Source organism: Alternaria novae-zelandiae (genome assembly GCF_023758075.1).
Source record: "Alternaria novae-zelandiae strain BMP 2774 chromosome Unknown scaffold_2, whole genome shotgun sequence".
In the NCBI taxonomy this organism is placed as follows: Eukaryota; Fungi; Ascomycota; class Dothideomycetes; order Pleosporales; family Pleosporaceae; genus Alternaria; species Alternaria novae-zelandiae.
The window spans coordinates 1,648,943-1,671,332 of record NW_026056962.1 but is presented as its reverse complement, the minus strand read 5'-3'; the positions used below and the strand labels follow the sequence as shown (position 1 = coordinate 1,671,332).

At 53.6% G+C, this 22,390-nt stretch overlaps 9 protein-coding genes across 9 annotated transcripts; 7 read left to right on the top strand and 2 right to left on the bottom strand.

Moving 5' to 3' along the window:
* Positions 1–1,123: 1,123 nt before the first annotated feature.
* Positions 1,124–2,395, top strand: J4E88_001582 (uncharacterized protein; the record flags this gene model as incomplete). The annotated part of the gene is made up of 3 exons (XM_049395251.1): positions 1,124–1,337; positions 1,390–1,849; positions 1,903–2,395. The coding sequence occupies 3 exons, from the start codon at positions 1,124–1,126 to the stop codon at positions 2,393–2,395; spliced, it is 1,167 nt and encodes a 388-aa protein (XP_049259115.1).
* A 689-nt stretch (positions 2,396–3,084) lies between these two features.
* J4E88_001581 (uncharacterized protein) lies at positions 3,085–3,779 on the top strand (the record flags this gene model as incomplete). Its single annotated transcript, XM_049395250.1, has 2 exons — positions 3,085–3,247; positions 3,328–3,779. 2 exons carry the CDS (start codon positions 3,085–3,087, stop codon positions 3,777–3,779), a joined length of 615 nt encoding a protein of 204 aa, XP_049259114.1.
* Positions 3,780–3,986: 207 nt separating this feature from the next.
* Positions 3,987–5,099, top strand: J4E88_001580 (uncharacterized protein; the record flags this gene model as incomplete). Its single annotated transcript, XM_049395249.1, has 3 exons — positions 3,987–3,992; positions 4,196–4,309; positions 4,359–5,099. The coding sequence occupies 3 exons, from the start codon at positions 3,987–3,989 to the stop codon at positions 5,097–5,099; spliced, it is 861 nt and encodes a 286-aa protein (XP_049259113.1).
* Positions 5,100–5,368: 269 nt separating this feature from the next.
* On the top strand, positions 5,369–8,638 carry J4E88_001579 (uncharacterized protein; the record flags this gene model as incomplete). The annotated part of the gene is made up of 1 exon (XM_049395248.1): positions 5,369–8,638. The coding sequence occupies one exon, from the start codon at positions 5,369–5,371 to the stop codon at positions 8,636–8,638; it is 3,270 nt and encodes a 1,089-aa protein (XP_049259112.1).
* A 602-nt stretch (positions 8,639–9,240) lies between these two features.
* On the bottom strand, positions 9,241–11,733 carry J4E88_001578 (uncharacterized protein; the record flags this gene model as incomplete). The annotated part of the gene is made up of 4 exons (XM_049395247.1): positions 9,241–9,610; positions 9,662–10,921; positions 10,968–11,421; positions 11,478–11,733. The coding sequence occupies 4 exons, from the start codon at positions 11,731–11,733 to the stop codon at positions 9,241–9,243; spliced, it is 2,340 nt and encodes a 779-aa protein (XP_049259111.1).
* A 401-nt stretch (positions 11,734–12,134) lies between these two features.
* On the top strand, positions 12,135–12,981 carry GAR1 (H/ACA snoRNP pseudouridylase subunit; the record flags this gene model as incomplete). The annotated part of the gene is made up of 5 exons (XM_049395246.1): positions 12,135–12,210; positions 12,261–12,314; positions 12,364–12,464; positions 12,518–12,663; positions 12,711–12,981. 5 exons carry the CDS (start codon positions 12,135–12,137, stop codon positions 12,979–12,981), a joined length of 648 nt encoding a protein of 215 aa, XP_049259110.1.
* Positions 12,982–14,379: 1,398 nt separating this feature from the next.
* On the top strand, positions 14,380–15,090 carry J4E88_001576 (uncharacterized protein; the record flags this gene model as incomplete). The annotated part of the gene is made up of 3 exons (XM_049395245.1): positions 14,380–14,564; positions 14,647–14,918; positions 14,984–15,090. The coding sequence occupies 3 exons, from the start codon at positions 14,380–14,382 to the stop codon at positions 15,088–15,090; spliced, it is 564 nt and encodes a 187-aa protein (XP_049259109.1).
* Positions 15,091–17,278: 2,188 nt separating this feature from the next.
* Positions 17,279–18,526, bottom strand: J4E88_001575 (uncharacterized protein; the record flags this gene model as incomplete). Its single annotated transcript, XM_049395244.1, has 2 exons — positions 17,279–18,412; positions 18,470–18,526. The coding sequence occupies 2 exons, from the start codon at positions 18,524–18,526 to the stop codon at positions 17,279–17,281; spliced, it is 1,191 nt and encodes a 396-aa protein (XP_049259108.1).
* Positions 18,527–19,814: 1,288 nt separating this feature from the next.
* Positions 19,815–22,259, top strand: J4E88_001574 (uncharacterized protein; the record flags this gene model as incomplete). Its single annotated transcript, XM_049395243.1, has 3 exons — positions 19,815–20,105; positions 20,157–22,111; positions 22,163–22,259. The coding sequence occupies 3 exons, from the start codon at positions 19,815–19,817 to the stop codon at positions 22,257–22,259; spliced, it is 2,343 nt and encodes a 780-aa protein (XP_049259107.1).
* Positions 22,260–22,390: the final 131 nt, after the last annotated feature.

The following is a 22,390-nucleotide window of genomic DNA, read 5'->3' as shown; positions in this document are numbered from 1 at the left end:
ACCTCACTGCAACTCATCACTTTATCCAACCGAGCACTCACGTCACTGGCTCTGAACATACCACCAACCTCTTGGGACTTCCCACAAGCAGGTACTGTGCAACAATGTGTTGGTGTCGCGTCAACTGATACCAGCGCCTTACGCCCTTGGTTCCGGCTGGTGGGTTCTGTACGAGATTGCGAACTTTCTCGCGACGAACATCAAGGCCGGATACATGATGAAGCACTTCATTTCAGAGCGCATGCGATCTTTGTCGCCCATATTCGCGATCCGATGGCTGCAAGGTACCCTCATGTACCCGTTCATGCACGTGAAAAGCCGCAGGAAACTGCGTTTCAGATCTCCTAAGCCCCTTCAGGTCTGTATTGTGTTGACCCGACACGAACATCCCCTGCGGCAGAGTTGAAAACTAGATCTCGCTTGCAGCCTGCATTCAGGGCGAATATGCGCGTTTCATCCATGGCAACGGCCAATGTATCCTCCACTCACACACATGCCTCGGATATCCCCTCAATGCTTCGAAAGGTCAACCGGCTGCTACGAAGTGATGGCCCATCCAACACCAACAACAAAAGGTAATCAGCACTGCTGACGACGAATCAAGAACAGTTCTGCTTTGTCGTAATCGGTTCTATCGAGTTAGTGATCGCAAAGCTATGCGTTCGTCCAACGTCATACCAACGACAGGCCCATAAGCTTATTTACATATACCCCAGAAACTCGGAAGAAAACCCATCTGCCAACTTGGGATTGCAGGTACCAACATGCGACCTGTCACAATGCATCAGCCTATGTAGTCTTCCCAAACACGTCTGATATCCCCATTATCCATTATGGTGCGTTCCCCAGAGCTATCTCAATGGTTCAGATCTCCTCGACCAAGGTACATGCCTCGAGGTTAGCACAGACACGCTAGGTGCTTCTGCATCTCTGATACACTGGCCAGCCAGATCCCATGAACACATACCGCGCCGCAAAGATGACTTGTGGCGATAGTATTTGATGCTTGCCCCACCCACAGGATATGCGCTCGGTCGGCTCGTGGCCGTTCTTTCTACTTTCAGATTGCCGAATACGTGACTCTGGTAGTCATTTTGGCAGCTGAAGGTTCTCTAGTTTTGTTATGAGTCTATCGCAATATACCTCGCCAGAGTTTCTGGCCGAGGATCGAGGCCCAACTATCAAAGCGACAGCCTGCCTGCTGATCTTTTTCTGCACATCTTTTGTTGCCTTACGTTACTACTCACGCTATCTCACGAGTACCGCGTTGAACATCGAAGATGTTCTCGTTCCTTTTGCATGGCTAGCTGAGGTGGGCCTTTGCATTGTTGGTATCGGTAAGCATGCAACGCCTTGAAGACTGCTTGCGCCAGCTAACATATCAATCAGTCATGGTCGAAAAAGCCAGCACTGGACGACATATGGCCTACATTGCGTCCACAGATCCGGCAAAGATATCCGAGCACTTCAAAGGCATTATGATACAAGAGGTCCTGCATCCAGCAGCTGTCGCATTCCCAAAGCTCACCGTTGTACTGCTCTACTTGCATATCCTTACCAACAAGTACGAGCGCCTGGCTGCTAAGACGCTACTCGTTCTCATTCTTTCTACGTGGATCTCTTTCACCGTAGCTGTCGGGTTCCAGTGCATGCCTTTCAGGTTCAATTGGGACAAGAACATTCCGAACGGAAGATGCTTCAACGTTCAAGTCTTCGCGAACAGCTCTAGCGTACCTAACATCGCAACCGATTTGGCCGTCTTGATACTACCTCTAAGAACAGTGTGGTGTCTGAAGATCAGTGTTGGAAGAAGGATTGGGCTGTTACTCATTTTCCTGACCGGAAGCGTGTAAGTTGCCAGTTGTACTTCCCAGGCCTTATTCGTAGCTGACCGATATATAGTGGTATCGTCGCATCCATAATCCGCACCGTCGTATTCGCCCAGACCCTCGCAGAAGCCGGTCCTCTTACAGATGTAACATGGAACCATGTTGCGCTCATAAACTGGACAATGATAGAGCCCGGCATGTATCTTCTCAGCGCTTGTGCCCTCTCATTCAAACCTCTTCTTCGGATGTTTGCCAAGGCCCTCCATCTACAGGGCTTCGTTACACATACAAAGTCTACTGTCGGTGTGACAAGAAGTCATGTCAAAAGAACATTCACATCGACCCACACGCAGCCTGAAGTCTTCGAGCTCGGGAACGTCTCCGAGTTTGGCAAGTTTCACCGATTGAGCGACGATAATGCGAGCAGTAGTACTGGTGGGGTTGACGAGGGAAGGATCGAAATGACCGCAACGAAGACCATTGAACTGAATACAGAGAGAAGACTCGACGATGAGCGTTGGGACCGCAGTGATGTCGCGAGCGACCACTTTGGGAGGGCGGTTTGATGTGTTAGCCAGACACTCTATCTATGAATAGATGCTTAGATGAATGGATGTACGTTACGCCTCCTACTTATCAAGATGAAGCGACATCTTGGACGTGTTAGCCTTCCTTTCGGACATGCGTAGTCGCTGCAGTGCGGAACAGGACCGCTACCAATGCTGAGACCCACCCACCCTTTCGTACCTTGCAAGGAACGAATACCATCGCGCCCTTCGGCGAGACGGCATCTTCTCACATGAGATGCGTGTATACGAGCGCCTTTCGGACTCTGTGCACACCGGCCCCGAAGGCAGCTACCGGAGAGATCGATCGGGCGCGTCTTAGCGTGCCGCGCACCTAACGCGAATTAACAACATCGTCATGCATATGTCTAGAATGCCTCCACCTCCACCCAGTGTGCCCCAGCCCACCGAACGCGCTCCATCACGACGTCATGCTGCTTATGAGGCGCCCCTCGACCAGCCACATGGGCTCGCGTCGGCGTGGAATATCCGCTGTTACTTGACCCTCTGATCTCACCGTTACGTCCACGTACATATCACGAGCAGCCTATACCAAGATGTCTGCTGGTCCTCGACTACTTGTACGCTCCGCACGAACAGCTCTACCCAGAATTCAACTTGCAACTCGCATTTCAACACCCATTAAAACAACTACTCCTCGATACTTCTCTACTACACACATCTCCAGAATGCCGGACCAACTCAAGGCTAGCGAGGTCAACTCCAAGACCGACCCCTCTGTCGCGAAGCAGTACGACGATGAGACCCCCAAGGACCAGCAGATCAAGCAGTTCTTTGAGATGGTAGACGGCAAGAAGATTTGCATGCTCAACACATACCGCAATGGTGTCGGTATGTTCACCTCTACATTCTGCACTTTCAAGCTCTCCCCTCAGTTCCATCCCACGTAGCTCTAGACTAACCATTGTTAGGTCCTGTCGGTCGCTCCATGGCCCTCGCCCGCCGCGACGGTCCCGACTTCCTCTTCCTCGCCAACAACCACTCGCAAAAGTTCAACGACTTGAACCAAAACAAAGAAGTCCAGATCTCGTTCCAGGACTTGAAGACACAAGAGTGGGCCTCCATCACAGGAATTGCTACAACAACAGACAACAGCGACCCCCGCATCAAGGAGGTATGGAGCCGTGGCGCTGCAGCATGGTTCGGTGATCTCGGTGATGGCAAGCACACTGGTGGCCCCGAGGACCCCCGCATGACTTTGATTGAGATCAAGAGCAAGTACGTCTCGTACTACGTGACAGATGTCGGCCTCTTGGGTTACGCCAAGGAGATCATCAGCGCGAATGTCACAGGTGGCGTTGCCAATACCGGCAAGCTGAGGGAACTCAAGGAGGCGGATTTGGAGAAGGCCAGGTCGATGTAAGTGCACATAAGCACTGTTAATGCAATGGGAATATGTTGAGATCTTGGTAGATCCTCATCGAAGCTATGAAGGCTTGCAGATTTACAATAATAACCATATTCAATGACACACGCGCGATGCAATGCACTTCGAAAATGTATATATAAAAGGCGTGATGTGCAAAACAGTGCACACATTGAAAAGCATGGAAGCAATCACCGTCCATACATGCATGTGCGCTTGACGGGATGTGTAAACGAGCTTCCGAAGGTGGATAGCTGCGATTGGAGGCTACCCCACTTTCGTCATGGCCACGACGTTTGACGATGATGTGATCGATCCATGTATATGGCGTCGAAGTTCATAAAGATGGCGATCGCTGCTATATAGCCTTTGAGGGGTCGCCATATGCCTAAGAGCATACTTTTTGTCAACAGCTACATTATACTTGCACAACTCCGGTTACTACCATCACCACTACCATGGGCAAAGATCATCCTGACGCGGACCTTCATCCTGAAGCGACAGGACTTGCAGCAGCGACGGTCAAAGTAAGCAAACGCACACCTACAGTATCTTCTTCGTTGCTAATATTCGAAGGCTCACTCAGCCGAGTGCCCCCTGAAACTGTACTCGGGATGGTTCTGTCCCTTTGTGCAGCGCGTATGGATAGCGCTAGAGGAGAAGGGTATACAGTACCAGTATATTGAGGTCAACCCGTACCACAAGCCACAGTCTCTGTTGGATCTCAACCCCCGTGGTCTAGTCCCAACGCTGCAATACCAGAACAAGCCACTTTATGAGAGTACTGTTCTCTGCGAGTTCCTGGAAGAGGCATTCCCTCAGCACACACCGCACCTGATGCCGACGGAACCCTATCAGAGAGCTAGGACGAGGATCTGGACCGACTATGTAGGCAGTCGCATCATCCCTGCCTACCACCGTTTTCTGCAACATCAGGGCGATGGCTTGGAGGAGAAGCAGAAGGAATTCTTGAACCATCTCAAAGAGTTCACACGTGAGATGGATGCTGAGGGGCCGTACTTCTCAGGCAAGGACTTTGGACTTATTGACATTGTTCTGGCCCCATGGGGAAACAGGCTGTGGGTGTTCGACCACTTCAAGGGTGGGTCGGGCATTCCTGATGAAGGGAAAGGTGGGGACGACGAAGAGGTCTGGAAGCGGTTCAGGAAATGGCTATCTGCTGTGGAGAGCAGGAAGAGCGTCAAAGAAACGCTGAGCGAGAGGGAGCATTACTTGCCGATCTATCAGCGGTATGCAGAGGACAGAGCACAGTCGGAAGCGGCCAAAGCCATCAGAGCGGGTCGGGGCATTCCTTAGATGCACTGTATTGTATGGTATGCTATGGTAGCGCGTCATGCCTAGTGACGTCAAGTTAGTGATAGTCGTTCGGATGTTTGGCAGGGCTGCTGTTGCCCGGTCGACACTGTTGATAGTGTTGATAAACGGGACCCGCTTGCCGCGCCACAACGGGCTAAGCGTGCGCCCACGCAACTGATCCTGAACGCTCTTGGACGAGGATCCCTCACAACCTATATGCGCCGGCGCGACAACACATTGCCAGCAGACCGACTCAACTACCCGCCACCATGTACGGATACACGGCAGGCACTCCCTGCCCGGCGCCCTATTCCTCCACGGGCAGCTATTACAGCGGCTATGGCAGCCACTACGCGCCTTCCTACTTCGACGACAACAACACGACAGCAAACCTCGAATACACAACCGAACTGAAGCCCCGCCAGGCCAAGCCGCGACGACCGATGCGTGCCACACACAAGCCTGCCTTCAACCCCTCGCTGGACATCTTCGAGGATGTCGCGCAGGAGGAAGAGCAGCAGCAAGCCGAGTTTGCGGTCAAGAGGAGGAGCCGCGCCAGCGTTGTTCCCGCCGCTGCGAGGACAAAGAAGAGCACCATACTTGCGCACCCCGCGCAGAGAATACCCAAGGCAGTCGCGCCTGCCCAGGAACCACAAGTGGAGAAGCCGCATCGAAGACGTGTCTCGCACGCACCTAGCGACAGGCATGCGACGGATGTCAATGCGACTGTTCGGCTACAAGAGGACGTTCTGGAGAGGAAGGAGCTCAAGAAGCAGGCCCCTAAGAAAGACGTGCGACGGAGGACCATCTACATACCGTCTGATGACACGTCAGTCTTCACCATCCATCCGGGACAGCCTACACACGCGTCGCGCAACGTTCGGGAGCCGTCACCAGATATCGGACTTGATCTGGTCACACTTTCCGAGGAGGAAGGGAACAACCTCATGCCAGCGTTGAAGAGGGAGAAGAAGCTACCGCGCAAGTCTCTGGCTGCACCACCGAAGCGAGGTCCTCTGAGTACCGCATCGCGCTCGTCACAGGGTTCATCCTTCTCGAGTGACGTCGTGGGCTCAGGAGGAGGAAAAGAGAACCTTCCACCGGGAATGGAGGCTACTGAGAAGAAGAAGAACGGAGTACACATCGAGATCAACTTCACCAAGGCCGATGCAAAGAAGCCCGACGCAAAAGCACCCAAAGTACATTTCAACGCCCCGAAAGAGCCCGAACGGATACTACACACCAAGAAGAGGCCGGAGGGATCCCAGAAACGACCACGGTCACACGTGGCTCAAGACGATGCACCAGCAAAGGCGCTCAAGGCAAGAGCAGACGGCACCGCCTCTGCCGCAACAAGCAGGGCATCTTTGAGGACGACGATCAAGACCGAACGAGCGAAATTGGCGAAGGCGAAGCGCGCACCACTGTCTTCCTCGCCCTTCCACACCGACAAGTCTCCACCCACAGCTCTGCGTCGTCAGAAGACCGGAAGTGTCGCGAGCAGTATCACCATGCTGCACGAAGTGGGCCAGCGACCGCAATCAAGAGACAAGTACCCAGTACTGCAAGAGGATCTGGCTCAGCCGGAATTGTACGAGGACAACTGGCTCACCTATCAGGAAGTCGCCATCACGCAGCTTCTCAACTCCGTGTTTGACTCGGCGGCCAAGGACCCGAACGCGGAACAGAGTCCGGAGGAGATGCGCAAGAAGATGCTTGCCATCTACCACGATCCTGCAATGCCATCACTTCACAAGCGACTACAGGCTTCGCTTCAGTTCGGCGCACTGAGCATACCGAAGGACCTCCTCGCTCAGACACTTAGACTCAAGGACGACGTCGGACTGCGCAAGAAGTTCCTCAACCTGTGGACGAAGTCATACGATCTCACCGCACTACGTGCCGCGGCTGAGACTATTGTCGGTCGCCAAATCACAACGCCCTGCCGACTGTCCACAGGCTCAACATGCTCAGATGATGGCTCTCGCCAGTATCGCGCAGAGCGTCGGGCGATCGAAAGCTTCCTGTCCGCTTTTCTCATCAAGAACGAGGACGCTGTCAGGGTCAAATCTGGGGGCGGCAGCATTGCAAGCCTTACACGTGGTGATGATGACTTCGGCTCCCAAGGCTGGTCGTGGCGGCGTACTGCACTGCGAAGTCTGATGCTGGTTCTCATCCTCGACCAAGCGAAGACAACGGACGCTTTGCCAGGCTGCCTTTTCCAGACAACGTCATCATACAAGACGTCTGTGGAGGTCCTCCATCAGCTATCGAAGATGCTGCTACCTTCGCACGGCGACATTACTCGGCCCCTAAACCACCTCAACTACAAGGTCGAACATGTTCAGTATCCACTACAGGAGTACACCTATCAGATCGACAACATCGCCATCGACCTCCGGGATGGCATCGTACTCACTCGTCTTGTAGAGCTACTACTTTACCCGTCTATCACCCCTGGAATACAGCATGACGACACCGTCACTCTTAGCCTACCCAGCGGTGAGCTTCTCAGCAGCTCCCTCGACCCTTCGCAGAAGGACACCTGGGTCCTTTCCCAACACCTCAAATACCCGGCCATTGGCCGTCCCCAGAAGGTCTACAACGTCCAGGTCGCCCTGGCTGCATTGAGCAATGTGTCAGGCATGCCTAGCGCAGCGGTCAGCGGCATTCGAGCCGAAGATATCGTTGACGGACATCGCGAGAAGACGCTTTCGCTTCTTTGGTCCCTTGTCGGCAAGTGTGGCCTTGGAAGTCTTGTCGACTGGCCGCAGCTGGTCAAGGAGACGGAGCGCTTCCGCAACCAGTGGTACAGAGCCCGAGACAGCTACGAGGGACGAGTCCTCGATTCTGAGAACGAAGAGGAAGAGACTTCTGAGCTGGACGGCATGGCATACCACAAGCGTCTTCTTCTTTCTTGGTCCCGCTCCATTGCTCGTCTCCATGGCTTGCGCGTCGCAAACTTGACAACGAGCTTCGCGGATCCAAAGGTCCTAGAGGTCATTGTCGACACTTACTTGCCCTCAAACCTGACCATCTCCACTGAAGGAACCGGACGTCTTGGTTTGGCAGCAAAGCTCAAGGCTGTCGGCTGCTCAACCTCATTCATTGCGCTCTTCACGCCGCAGCACAACACCGCTCGTTCCATCCCAAGCCGAGACTTCACCCTCCTCACACTGTCCTTCCTGGCTAGTCGCTTATTGCCACTTGCTCGTACACACCGCGCCGCGTCTACTATCCAGGCAGCTGTCCGTCGTTTCCTCCTCCGTCGCCAGATCAGCACTCGCATCCAAGCCATGAAGATAGCGCACGACTGCGCTGTAGTAGCACAGGCTCGACAGAAGATGGTCGATGCCGCCACAATCATTCAGCGACGTTGGAAGGGAATCCAAGATGCCCGTCGTCAACAACTGGAAAGCGACGTCCTGGCTTTCCAGGCCTTGGCCAGAGGCTGGGCTATCAGGCGATGGGTCCGTCGCATCACCGCTGGTCGCGTTGGTGGCAAGGAGAAGGTTAGGAGGGTTAGGGGTGGATGGTAGTCTGCAGGATGCTGTATACTGATGTTCACACGCTCTCAAGGGGATGAGCAGAGGAGATGACAAAGTTGGATACGAATCTGATTACGATGGAGTTGACGAGTTGCTGTATTGTTTTGCGCGAGGCGTTCTCATTATACCTATGCACGGCGTTGCAAGCATGCTTTCCATCATTCGTCGCGCTCGCTAGATACCACTTACAGATTGTCTGTTTCGTTTGAATCTTGATACTTGTATTGTCTTAGCACTTCACTTTTGATGTTCATTTGCACGTGTCACAGTGAACATAGCTATATGCGCCGGGTTCTGAGTCGTTGCTAAATGAGACGTGATCTTCTCAGTTATCCACAATAGTCGTTTTGATAAACCACGGCATCTGACTCACTCGAGACACTGAGCATAGCAGGCAACAGTCATCGCTCAAACGTACTTCATTCGAGATCTATCATGCGATGATATAGCTGTGGTCAACTTCTGGTCCATATTGTAACCGACACTGAAGGTCCATAAGCACTCCACTACCTTTTTCCACCTTCATCAAATCGTATCTTCATACCTCGTACGCCTTCCCATGCATCTTGCTGATATATCTTACCACCTAGAATTTAGACCTTGTTCTCGATGTTGCGCTCATCCCTCAACTTGACCAGCTTCTCTATCGCCTCATCGAGAGGCACGATGACACCACGCTGCTGTGTCTCTTGGTCGTCGCGGTTTCTCCAGTTCACAGCCCTTGCTTGTTGTTCCTCGGCACCAACGACCATGATGAAGTTGTAGAGTGCGAGTTGCGCTGTGCGGATCTTCTTTTGCATGGTGTTGCCGCTGATGTCAATGTCGGCGTGGAGGTGGTGTTTGCGGAGCGCTGTCTGTACTTCCTTGACGTAGTCGTTCGCGCCAGGCATGACGGGAATGACCATGACCTGACGAGGTGAGAGCCAGAAAGGCCATCGTCCGGCAAAGTGCTCTGTGAGGATACTACTCTTGTCAGTGAACATGTTCGAGCAATTCGTAGGGACTGAAGCTTACGCGATGAATCGCTCGAAGGATCCGTAGATAGCACGGTGAATCATAACAGGGCGAGCGTAACCTGGTTGCGGCTCCTTGATCTTCTTGGGGATTGTGACGTCGGCGCCTTCCAGCTTCTCCTTCTTCTGCTCAATGTGTCCGCCTTCCTGAGCCTGAGGCTGGTCCTTGGACTTTGTGGGAATGACTTCGGACGTCATGTATTCGAGCTCAAACTGGTTGGGCAGTTGGAAGTCGAGCTGAATGGTAGCACACTGGAACTCTCGCTTCAAAGCATCAGAGATGGTGATGTCGATCTTGGGACCGTAGAAGGCACCATCTCCAGGGTTCAGCTCCCAAGCGCCACCACCGGCAGCTGTGAACTCGTTCAAGGCGTCCGTCAGCTTGGCCTCTGCCTTGTTCCAGGTATCGATGTCACCAAGGAAACCCTCCGGGCGTGTACTTAGCTTCAGCTTGAATGTGAAGCCGAACTTTCCGTATACCGCCTTGAGGAAGTCGAAAAGTGCAAAGATTTCCTCTGTGATTTGGTCTTGGGTACAGAATACGTGAGTGTCGTCCTGCTGGAAACGACGGACTCGCGTGAGACCTGTGAGCGCACCGCTAGCCTCGTTTCGATGTAAGATACCAAAGTCGGCCATGCGAATGGGCAGTTCCCTGTAACTTCGCTCGCGGTGCTTGAATATCAGGCAATGTCCAGGGCAGTTCATGGGCTTCAGCGCCCATTTCTCTTTCTCAACATCAAAGGTGAACATGTCTTCCGCATAATGCTGCCAGTGACCAGAGATCTTCCACAGCGCTGAGTTGTACATGTTTGGTGATGCCACCTCTTGGTACCCACGGTTCCAGTACTCCTCACGCAGGAAGGCCTGTAGTGTGTTGTAGATAATTTGACCGTGCGGGAGGAAGAAGCATGAACCCGGGCTGTATTCGTGGAAGAAGAAGAGTTCCTGTTCCTTTCCAATCTTGCGATGATCTCGCTTTGCGGCCTCTTCGAGGAACTTGAGATGGGCCTGCATTGCGTCTTTATCGGGGAATGAGACACCATAGATACGTTGTAAGCTGTCGTTCTTGGCGTCACCCAAGAAGTATGACGCGGAGTTCTTCATGACCTTGAACTGCTTTATCCGCCCTGTGTGTGGTACGTGTGGTCCTCGGCACAGATCGATCAGCGGTCCGTTTCGGTACACGGTGGTGAAGGTGCCGTCGGCGATCTTGTCCTTGATGATGTGCTGCTTGTACTTGTTCGACTTGAACATCTCGAGTCTGGAAACTTTTAGCATTCTTCTTATGCGTGGGATGACAATCTTACAGGTCGTCCTTGGAGAGGGTCAAGCGCTGGAATGGCTGCTTCTCCTTGACAATAGTGTTGACGATGGTCTCGAGAGGCTTGTGGTCGGCAGGATCCACTGCAGCGTTGTCTGGAAGAGCCATCTCGTAGTAGAAGCCGTCCTCAATTGGAGGACCGATGCAGAGGTCGCAGCCAAATCTACGTTCCGATGCTTCTCCTAGGATATGTGCGCTCGAGTGCCAGAAGACCTTCTTGCCCTCGGGGTCGTCGAATGGTAGGAGTTCAAGCTTGCAGCTCTTCTCCAAAGGTCGCTCGAGATCCCACAAGGTCTCATCCGGTGTGCCCTTGTCCAGACGCGCAACGACGGTGCGCTCGAATAAGCTCTTCGCGATGTTTCGCGCAATGTCGGCGGGACTGGTAACCCATGACTCTCCTTCGATGTTCTTGCCGTCTTCGAGGGTAATGGTGATCTTCTCTGCAAGGCGTGATGTGTCAGTACTGGGAATCGGCGGCATTATGGGAGGAGCGTACCGCGGGGCTTTTGGGCTATCTCTTCGTCGTATTTCGCCTTGAGCTTCTCGAAGATCTGGATGCGGTGGTCGATGAAGGCCGGCGCAGGGTCGAGCATCAATGGACGACCATCACCAGCATCGCCCTTGGCCTTCTTCTCTTTCTTGGGCTTTGGGGCCTTGTTTTCCTTCTGCTCGACCTTCTTCTCGGCATCTACGGCCAAGTTCTTGACGCCCTCGACAGCCGAGTTGACTGCATCCTTGACTGCGTCCGCCATGTTGTTGGTGTTGTCGAGTCTCGGGCGCGTTGGGCGGGGTTGTATGAGCTGTGACTCAGGCGTATGCGAGGTGCTGCAACTCGGGGGTGTGCTGGGAGTGCAGTAGATCTATAATAGATACGGGCGCTATGATGACTCCTGCTCGGTGTGCAGAGTCCGGTCCGAAAGCAAAGCAACGTCAGACTCAGTCACAATGCCAAAAAGATGCGCGCGCACGACAGCCCACTTAGCCCTTTAGGAGGCGCATTTGGTGGGGTTGCATGCGGCGGAAGGAGCCACCGGCGAAACGTGGTACCGATTGGCCGCGCTATCTGCAACTTCATTTTCAGTCGAACTTTTCGCGAAGCTCTAGACCAAGCTCACCTTTCGCGCACCGATCCACATTCAACATCACCAACAACATGGCATTTCGCGGAACTCCTCGTGGCGGTCGCGGCGGCGGCTTCGGCGGACGTGGTGGATTTACTCCTCGTGGAGGTGTGTAGCATGTCTGGAGCTCTACACGACTTTTAGCTAATGCGCGACAGGACGCGGCGGTGGTTTTGGAGGAGGCTCTTTCGGACCCCCAGACACTGTCATCGGTACGTGGCGCGATCACACGGTCAAGCAAAGCGCTAATGACCATGCTAGAAATGGGCAAATTCGTTCACGACTGCGAAAACGAGATGTTCTGCGAATCCATAAACACAAAGATCCCCTACTTCAACGCGCCCATCTACCTGGAGAACAAGGTACATATACCGCGACGGGAAAAGACAAGGATGACCGGCTGACCCAGCTACAGACACCCATCGGCAAAGTCGACGAAATCCTCGGCCCGTTGAACCAGGTCTACTTCACCATCAAGCCTCAAGAGGGCATACAAGCCAAGTCTTTCAAGGCTGGCGACAAATTCTACATTGGAGGCGACAAGCTGCTCCCTCTTGACAGGTGAGCCGGTTCAGATGCATTTGGGATTTTTGCGCTAATTCCCTTAGATTCCTTCCCAAGCCTAAGCCCGTCGGTGGTGTTACGAAACCCAAGAGGGCCGCCGGTGCCGGTCGTGGAGCTCCTCGTGGCGCAGCTCGTGGCTTCGGAGGTCGTGGTCGTGGAGCACCCCGGGGACGTGGTGGACCTCCTGGACGTGGCGGCGGTTTCGGTGGCCGTGGAGGAAGTGGATTCGGCGGTCGCGGCGGCGGTGGTGGTGGTTTCTCAAGAGGTGGACGCGGCGGTGGTGGTTTTGGTGGACGTGGCCGAGGAGGATACTAAGTGCCTCGATCCGGGACGGTCACCACTTCATTCGGAACACGCTGGCAATGCGCAACCGTTTGCGCTGCCGTTTCGGCTCGATCCTACGATTACCTACCGATACCATGATCATTTGAGGCGTTTTGGAGTTGATGGGGCCAATGTATCATGTCTAGACATGGCGCCATGCTATGGACATCTTGTAAAGGATGTGCGCGTTATATTTTCTAGTCAAATTACTCTGAAGTCCAACCTGCCCGATGCATTTGGGCGACTGAAACATTTCCTAGAGCAGAGTTCGACGCCAGCGACCGTGCGGGAAACGCTCGCAAGACGCCGCAAGCCAGGCTTATCGATTACACGGCAAAGATCACAGGAATGCACTCGGTGCGCTACGCTAGTATGAGCTGTTGTTTTGGAAATCGCTAGACTACGGTCTGTTCGTCAGACTGGTAGTTGTTCACTGCAGCCATGAAAGAGCGCTTCCAAAAGTGTTGCACATCTGGAAGGTCTGCCAAACGCGAACTTGCTATATACAGCTGTATGGATGTATACCATGAGTGATCCGTACCTAGATGCCTGTTTGCATTGGGTGGCTCTGTAGTATAGTTTACGCGCTGCTGCAGTGAGCCGCATGGCTTATTATCAACATGAAAAACATCCGCAGACCAGTCAATGCTAATTTCGAAGAAACTAACAGTAGACAATAAATCAGACGTCACAACTGTCAAACACTGGAGCCATGTCAACATGCCAGGTTTGTAGCAAAGGGATGTTTGCGCCGGTCCAATAGTCTCGTTCCCAGCCCCATCCCAGCTTGGGAGGCTGGGCTGCCATGAAGGTTCCTCGGACCACAACAACAGGGGCTTTGGCAATTTCAGCATCGTGCATTCGCAATTTCCATCATTCTATTCCCCGCGTCTCCGCAAACATCTTTCCTGATTCTCCCGTCCACGATAACATCACGCTGAAGGAAGTGTTCACTGTTGAGGCACCTCCGAGACCTCCGCATCCGCCCCGCAACACCCTCGCACGTTGCTGAGGTTACCTGTAACGTCATCCATCATCGCACGCACTACACGACCGCGAGCGCAAAGACTCGTGATACTTTCGCGACAAAAGCAATTGAGAACGGGAGCGAAAAAGCACCCCGATTTTCGCGGTATAGGAGAAGGGAAACGTTGCGACAGCGCCAAGTCCCAAGCCTAATCTGCGGATAGGCGGCATAGCAAATCAACGACACGAGGCTCTGTAGCTCAAAGCGCAAGAACTCTGGACTCGAAGAACCGTTGCACCGGCGAACTACCACCGTTGCGCATATCGAACGCCACAGCAAGAACACTCTAGCGCAAGCCTGCCCGCAATCGCATTCACCAGAACCCTCCCGACTTAGCCGCCGAGGCGCGACAGAAAGATACAATGGCTCGCGCAGGACATTCAGGCACAGTTGTGGGCTCAGCGGTAGTAGTACGGGAGAAGTACTACTGGCCCGACCTACAGCTGAACATCTGGACGATTGTCATGCTTGCAACAGCCGGAACAATATTGGGAGTGAATGCGCAGTTTATGGCGATACAAGATCGGATGGGACTGGGGACGCCATGGTATGTACACTCTACAACCTCCTATGCGGCCAGCATAGTGAGCGAGGTATACATATGAATGCTTTGCTAATTCCTTTAACAGGATAATGCCCTACGGCGTCACAGTTGGCACTCTGGCCATAATCTTCATCATTATCGAGATCGTCTTCATCGCGCAACGGAAACTCCTCCCAGGCACTATGATGCTCCTCTCCTTCATCCTCCTCGTCCTTTTCATCGCCGGAATCATCGGAACCGCGATACAACTTTTCGCCGGACCCAACATCAACAACCAGTGCAATACATACGTCTTCAACAACGACGTGGATGGGCCGAACATGGATACATTGGCATTCCTGCAGCAGAGGAATATCTGTAAGTATTCTTGGTGTTTGAAACCACTCGGACAAGTGAAGAGACATATGGCTAACAGTAGACAGGCCAATGCTGGCAAGCCGAGTTCGCTTTCTGGATCATCGGAAGCATATTCCTCGTGTGGATGATGGTCATGGCGAGCCAAGTCAACTCAAACACATATGCCAGGTAATCTAATGGCTCAGACCCACCAACTTCCTGCTCTTCTTAGGACTCTTGTCCATCTTCTTTGTGTCTTATTCTCTGCTTTCTGACAACGGCCATGTGTATATGAAAGAAGCGCGTATTGCGTGATTTCTAGCAAGAGCGGCGGCGTTAGGGCAATGTTCTTTTTCTTCATTACGAGATACCGATGGGACGCATAGTATGGAAAGATGGGTGAATGTAAGGAAACGTAGCAGGAATGACGGATCTTCCGGCTATCAGATCTGTATGATGAATAATAGCAAGATGCATTTTCCACAATAATCGATTGAAACAGAAGAAGTTACTCATGCCCTGATAACTGCCAACATGCTGTCAGGCTACCATGGGACGATTGCAGGCTGCTAGCCATCTGCAGGGCATACACCCATTTCTTCCCATGGGAATCGTAATCTTTCAGGCACGAAGAGCCTCATCCACCATGGAACTCGCGGTGTGATTACGACTGGTACCGCGACTCGACCTGCATTTCACATTTCGCCCTGCATCTGATTCCCAATCTGACCCTCTCTCTCCGCGGAAGCTAGGAACGCCATCATAAGCACCAATCCTAATTCCCTCATAGCCAGGATGAAATACGAACACAGACAATGCACCACCGAAAGCAGGTTTGGTAGAACCCCCATTTCGCACTGACAAAAGATTCCCGGGTCTTGGTCTTACCCGGAGATGGAGCCGCGGGTCCTCTGGGTTCGAGGCTAATACGTGGACCTGGGCAAAAGAAGTACGAAGGGCGAGAAAAGGAACTCCAATCTTTAGCCCTGGAAATGGAATAGCAGTGATCAATGCCTTTGCTTCTTTAAGATCAACATTAAGTGGTCATCTTGACAATGCATGCGTGACCCGTCCCGTCCTTCGCCGTCACCCAGCCGACGCATTTATCAGAAGTGAGGTGTATTAATCCCGTTCGTTACCCAAGCCGCCCGCGCCCATGCACCACCAGCCACGGGCCTAACATCCACTAAATCGGCGATCATCCCGTCACGAATCCACACCGTATAGATAGATTTCCCAGCCGCGCATTCTTACATCATCACGTTTCAATACCAGCCACGCTTCCAGATTGGGGCTTAATGGTTACCCTTGGCGACAAGGGCTGGCCTCGCCTTTTACCAGCGCCGTGACCAATCAAGACGCTGCGACTCGGACACGAAGTTGGCACGAAACGCGTCGGCGACTTCTGGAGCGCGTCGGTTTTGGCAGACTTCATTGGCTGTGAGGATATGCGGAGGTTAGGAGGAGGGGTGTGTGGCTGGCTGCTCCTTGTAGAGCTTTATGACTCTTACCTGGGGTGCAGTGGTTCGAGATCTTTTGAATTGATGTGTTGTTCTGTGTATGTAGGGTACATGCAGGTAAAACGTGATGGTGTGATGGGAAGGGCGGCGTGGTCGTTGTAATACCCAGGTGTTGCCGCTCGTGAAGGGTGCATAGGATCTTTAGTGTACTTCATTCTGCTGCAAACCGTTGATCATGTTCGCATTTGCCGCACAGCTTTCAGACAAGTGGTGGTAGTGGTTGGAAATGCAGACGTGTGGCGTAGCGATGATTCGCTGTCGTACACAGCCTTCCCACAGTGCATTAGCGAGGCCAGGAAACAAGTATGTACGGCACTTTATCATTCAATGCATCTTATTATTCGCCTACATGACCAAACCCCAAAATGCAGTTGCATTTCGGAGGTGCCTGGCTAGGCCGTCGGTCCCATTCTACCGCTCGCGTAATGTGATACTGCTATACTATGCTGTGCTGAGCTGATAGCAAACAAATGAACAGAAAATTGCTTAGAGTACAGTCGCTGGAAAAAGTGTTCAAACGGGGATATGCGTGAAGGGTGATACAAAGCGCTTGCGTTGTTGCTAGCTCGATTTTGCCGCCAAGGGGCGGTTGGGCGGTACTTGCGAAAGATAACGTAGGAAACGTATGCAGTTATGCATGGGTTGTGTTGATGATGCCTTCCATAACCAAAGAGGTCTTGCCTCTGTAAACGCCATGCTTATCAAGGAATCAAAAGTAAGTGAAGAAAGGAGACGCCATTCGATAGCGGCATTGGGTGGATTGGTGGCGGGGCGATGCACTGCGCATGCTTGATGTCGCCCTGGTGTCGTTGCGTCGTGCCCACATGAGTGCTGGGCTGTGTGTGAAAGATAATGTGAGGATCACGAGATGAGCTCTCCGCCAAGGTCCATTGGACCGTCTATTCTTCCAACATGAGCGTTCATATGGGAAGCGTCACCAGGAGGACCAATGTTATCGAAGTTGAGGTGACGGCGTGCTTCTCGGACGGCAGCAGGTGTTCGTGTGGCCACAGGGGTGCGGTTCCATGACGATGCATTGGCCTGCGCAGGACTCGGCGACATGTTGAGGAATTCGGCAAAATTGAGGTTTGTTGACGGTGTCGCAAGCCCGAAACCCATGTAGTGAGAGCCGCCACCGCCGGGCGTGGACATCATCGACGAGGGAAGAGGTGTCGCTTTGGGTGGTGGAGTCGATGGCGCAAGCATCTGCGGCTTCTGGTGACCTGGACGGACTGGTGTCGGTGATGTAGCCAGGTACATCAAGAGGTTTGCATCGTCATCTCCTTGCTTTCCTTCCCGAGCTGCGCCGGCAGCATTGAATCCACGTTGTCGAAGACGTGCTGAGCGAGCGACATCAGGGGGCGGCGTGCGTGGGGCCCTCTGCGGCGGCGGCGATGACTGGAAGTGCGATCGGTCGAGGGAGAAGTGCGATCTGTTGATAGAGAAGGATGTGATGGGTAGGTCTTCGTCGTCGTCTTCGGAGAGTAGGGGCGAGTGTGGATCGGGAACGGTCGAGGTTTCGGAGACGAAAGACAGGCTAGGGACATGTTGACGACCAAAACGTGCGTGCCGGCGATGGTATACAGGCGAAGACTCGGGCAGTTGGAAGCTGTTCTTCCATGAGGTAGCAGCGCTGGTGGCTGTCCTCACCTTGACACGGGCGTGGTTGCTCGATGCTGGGTACATTGTCCGGTCTTGACGGGGCCGCTTGTTTTGGAGGTAACTGCCTGTGCTGACGGACCGGCTGACGGATCGTCGGACATCGTCGGAGAATATGGGGGCTTGGAGTGGGGAGGAGTCGAGGACGCTGGGTTGATAGAAGCGCTCGGAGACGCTCGAAACATCCGACATGGCTTCGTTGCTGGAGCCGGGGCGCTTACGTTTGCGCTCAGCGCCGTCGAGGACGGGTTCAATGGCATCCAGGCTGAGGCTCTCCCAGCCGTTCTTCATCTTGACGTTGGCCAGGGCGAGGCGGTTCTGCAGCGTTCGGGTCATCTGTAGTGCACCTGATTAGCAAACAAAGGGCGAGGGGCTGCAGACGGAGAGATGGACCTTTGAGACTTGGGCCCTTCGCAGGACCTTGCTCGCGACTTCATCCTGTTCAGCCATGGCAGAGCAATTGGGTTGGACGACGGGGTAGGGAGATCCAGCAGTGATATGGCCCGCTGAACGTCTCGATAGGGCTGCTACAGACGAAACGTGGGCGGAGCTGAGGTGACGGTCCGGCAAGGAATGTGAGGAGCTGGCGATGCAAGCGGACTAGCCTCAAAGTCTGCGGCAGCACAGGCCTCGTACTTGCCAGGGCGTTGTAGGAGTGATGATGAAGTCAAGGTGCTAGGAGTCGCAAGCGGCACGAAAGCCTTAGTGACCCCATAGCGGGCTCCTATCCGGCGCTGGAGCCTTGTCCGAGTGCGCCTGCAACAAAGAAAACCTATGCTGCTGAGGGTTTGGCGAGCGGCAGGGGTCGCGCATCTGGTGGCTGCGGTAACGTGCTGAGTAAGACAGGAGAGGTACCGTATGGTATCGGTAACGCTGGACCGTGGGAATGTTTCAGACACGCCTTGCCTTATCGCTGCAGGCCATCCTCGGGGAACGGGCGAGGTCCGTTGCTTCTCGAGCTACACCACATGGATGCGCGGATGACGACGCGCAGAATCGGTGACGGGGCCGGCCACCACATATGCCTCGACGCCGCATGCGCATCACATGCGTGTGTCAATGGCGGACAGCCTGCCATGCCATTGTCGCTCACGGCGCTGATGGACATGACACTGGATGGCATACACATGTCAGATCACGACCTGCCGTCCCAAAGCGGCTAGAGGACGTTGCGCACCAACGTCATTCGTTGAGTCGCTAGGAAGTCGCGAACGCCTGCTCACCATGCGCTCGCGCTCGACTCCACAGTCGCAACTCTTACTAGTTGTCCTCCCGCAGTTGCGCAACAAGGCCAATTCCTGCCAACTGGCCTGCTTTGGCGCTAGAGCCTTCCCAATTGAACAACTACCTGTTCGGTCCTGCTAGCTTGGATCGACGGAGCTGCAGCACTTCACGTCGGCTGCCTCTCCACCTCGACAGCGCTGCCACTTTCTTCACCACCAGCTTTCTTTGCCCTCTCCCGTCATACTGCATATCCTGCTTTCACTCGCTTCCCGCATAGTACATAGCTATTGCCAGTACACTCTCCCGCTCGCTTGTTCCCACCCTATCAGTGATTATCACGCTCGCCGTATTACGCGTCCTCACAGCTCCACAACCGCGCCCTCCTTGTCGCTCGTTACCTACCTGCGCTGTACCTCACTGAGACGACACTGAACATATCCACTTTGGACCTTGGACGATACCTACGCCTATGATTTCATAATTCGACCCGTATACCAGCGCCGTAGTTGTCACCATGCCGTCTTTCCTCAGAAGCCTTGGTAGGAAGAGCAGCCGCATGTCCAAGAATGGCGACAAGCAAGCAAATGGTGCCGATGCCCAGAACGGCAAAGGCTTAGCCCATCGCGTATCCGCCTCTACCTTGAACTCCTCTCAGGTTGGCTCGTCGACGCCCTCTACTACGCCAGCCACCTCTACCACCGACGAAGTCAACACTCAAACCAAAGACCTCACCAATGGCCCTACACCTGCGCCTGCGCGACCTCAGCGACCGACTGTCGACCCCGTGAAGCGTTATAGCATGAATGTAAGAAACCGTAGCCATCTTCACAAGACGTTGCTCTAACAGCACCTCCAGGGTTTAGCATCGCCTACCTCGACCGGCTCCAACAGCTCGTTTAATAGATCTTCGCTACTCGCGCCGCGCATCCTATCGGTCTCGGATAACTCCTGGGTACACCAGCAAGTGCTGCTCATATTCGGGCAGATCGGTGAAGCACAAAGCAAACCGCTGGACGGCACACTTACGGTTAATCACCATCAGGGCCGCTTCCCATCTACTTGCTGGCCAGTACATGACTCCTACTTCAAGGCCTTGGTGCACCTGGAGCCTGGCTGGAACAGGATCCGACTTGACTTTGCCTCGCCGAAGGTTTCCTCACCAAACACCTCCGTCCCTTCACATGCCTCCTTCATCAATATTAATTACCTCCCATTGTCGCACTCGCCACCTCTCCAGCTTGCGATCATACTAGGTCATGATTCCCCTGGCACTTACGACGCCCCACCAGAGCGCATCGAGCGAGAAGGTAACGGCCTCGAACTTGCGACCAAGAAATTCCGTATGGCTGCGTATCTTTGGCAAGCCTTTACTGGCGAGCAAATGAAACGTTACGGATTCGGTCGACGCTGCTTCCGATTTGAAGATGCCTGGGAACCTGGAACGCTAAGCTACCAGGATTGGGAGCACAACCAATACCGAACGCAAGCCAAAATCCACGTTATACGCTCAAGAAGGTCTGTCGCTGAAATACGCGACCTAGAACGCGCACAGCAGTACGGGCCAGGAACCAAGAAGAACGAACTTTTCGACATCGCGATAGAAGCATGTAGAGACTACTTCCCCATGGTACCAGGCCAGAAACACTACGTCTCTTGTCTGTTCCTCGACACACGTTGGGACACGCAAGAGAACACAGTTCGAGGACATGCGGCTCTAGGCGGGGGTACTGGAGATCTACAGCTAGCCATCTTTGGCTCGCATGCGCTCCACAGCTATCCGTCGAGCATCGAAGAGGTTTTCCAGGCTTTCCAAGACTGTACGCAAACTAACACTGCCTTCGTCGCCAATGATTGCAACGAATCTGGAAGCAACTGGGAAGCTGCCAACATAGGCATCGGTGCCCATCTGCATGAAACGGGTCATCTCTTTGGTTGTCCTCATCAGGAGTCGGGTGTAATGTTACGCGACTACGTTACATTGAACCGAACCTTCACATGCCGAGAACCCTACTCAACCCGCACCAAGTCAACCGGTCAGCGACTAGTCCTGCCAAACGACGAGTGCAGATGGCACAAGCTCGATGTCCTCCGTTTCCGTTTTCACCCCTGTTTCCGCATACCTATCGATAGCCCAAACATCAACGGGGATGGCAGTGTCCAAGTGTGGACAGTCGATGTTAGCCAAGGCGGTGTCATCGCAACCTCGAAATCAGGCATCGCATGGGTGGAGCTGTACACCGAAGGAGAGGAGGTTTGTCACTACTGGAAAGAGTTTCCTGAACAGGACAACCAGTATCCACGACAGGTTGCACTGGAAGAAAACTCGCTTCGTTCTTTGTTACCCAAAGAGAAGCAAAAGATGCGCCTGAAGCTCGAAGTCTACTCTGCCGGTGGAGGCAAGCACGTGGTGGAGGATTTCAGTCAGCTTTCCAACCAGAAGAACTCCCGTGTCAAGATACCGGACGGGCGATGGGGCTACCGCGGTGGCAAGCTTGGCTACTCACAGATGCAGGGTTCACAGCCTCATGAAGTCATCTTCGATTACGTCCACATTCAAACCAAGCTTTTGCTTAGCATCAAAGTGTACCATGGTTCCGCGGTGGATGGATTGGAATTTGTGTATGAAGACACACACACCCAACTTTTCGGCAAGCGAGGAGGTAGCATGACTGAGTTCGCCTTGGATACCCGGAAAGGAGAGCTGCTGCTGGGCTTTTCTCTGCGCGCTGGCCTTTGGATCGATGGTCTACAAATACTAACAAGCCTGGGGAGGAAGAGCGAGTGGTATGGAAACGCGAATGGTGGCAGCGGGTATGTACGAGATCCATGGCTTGACAAATACTAGCTAACCCTAATATGCAGACACACGCTCATCCCTCCTCGTGGCTACACCATCGGCGGCATATCAGGCTCCTGCGCACAATGGCTCGACGGTTTCTCTTTGATCATCACGCGGTGATTGTATCACTGCACAACTTGACATACTTTCCTTGTTCCCGTTGGCGACAATGTCGTCGCCTACACCAAAATAGACGTCCTGATCGTCGCACAGTTGCCACAAGACACGATCATCCTGCGTTACCATCGCCC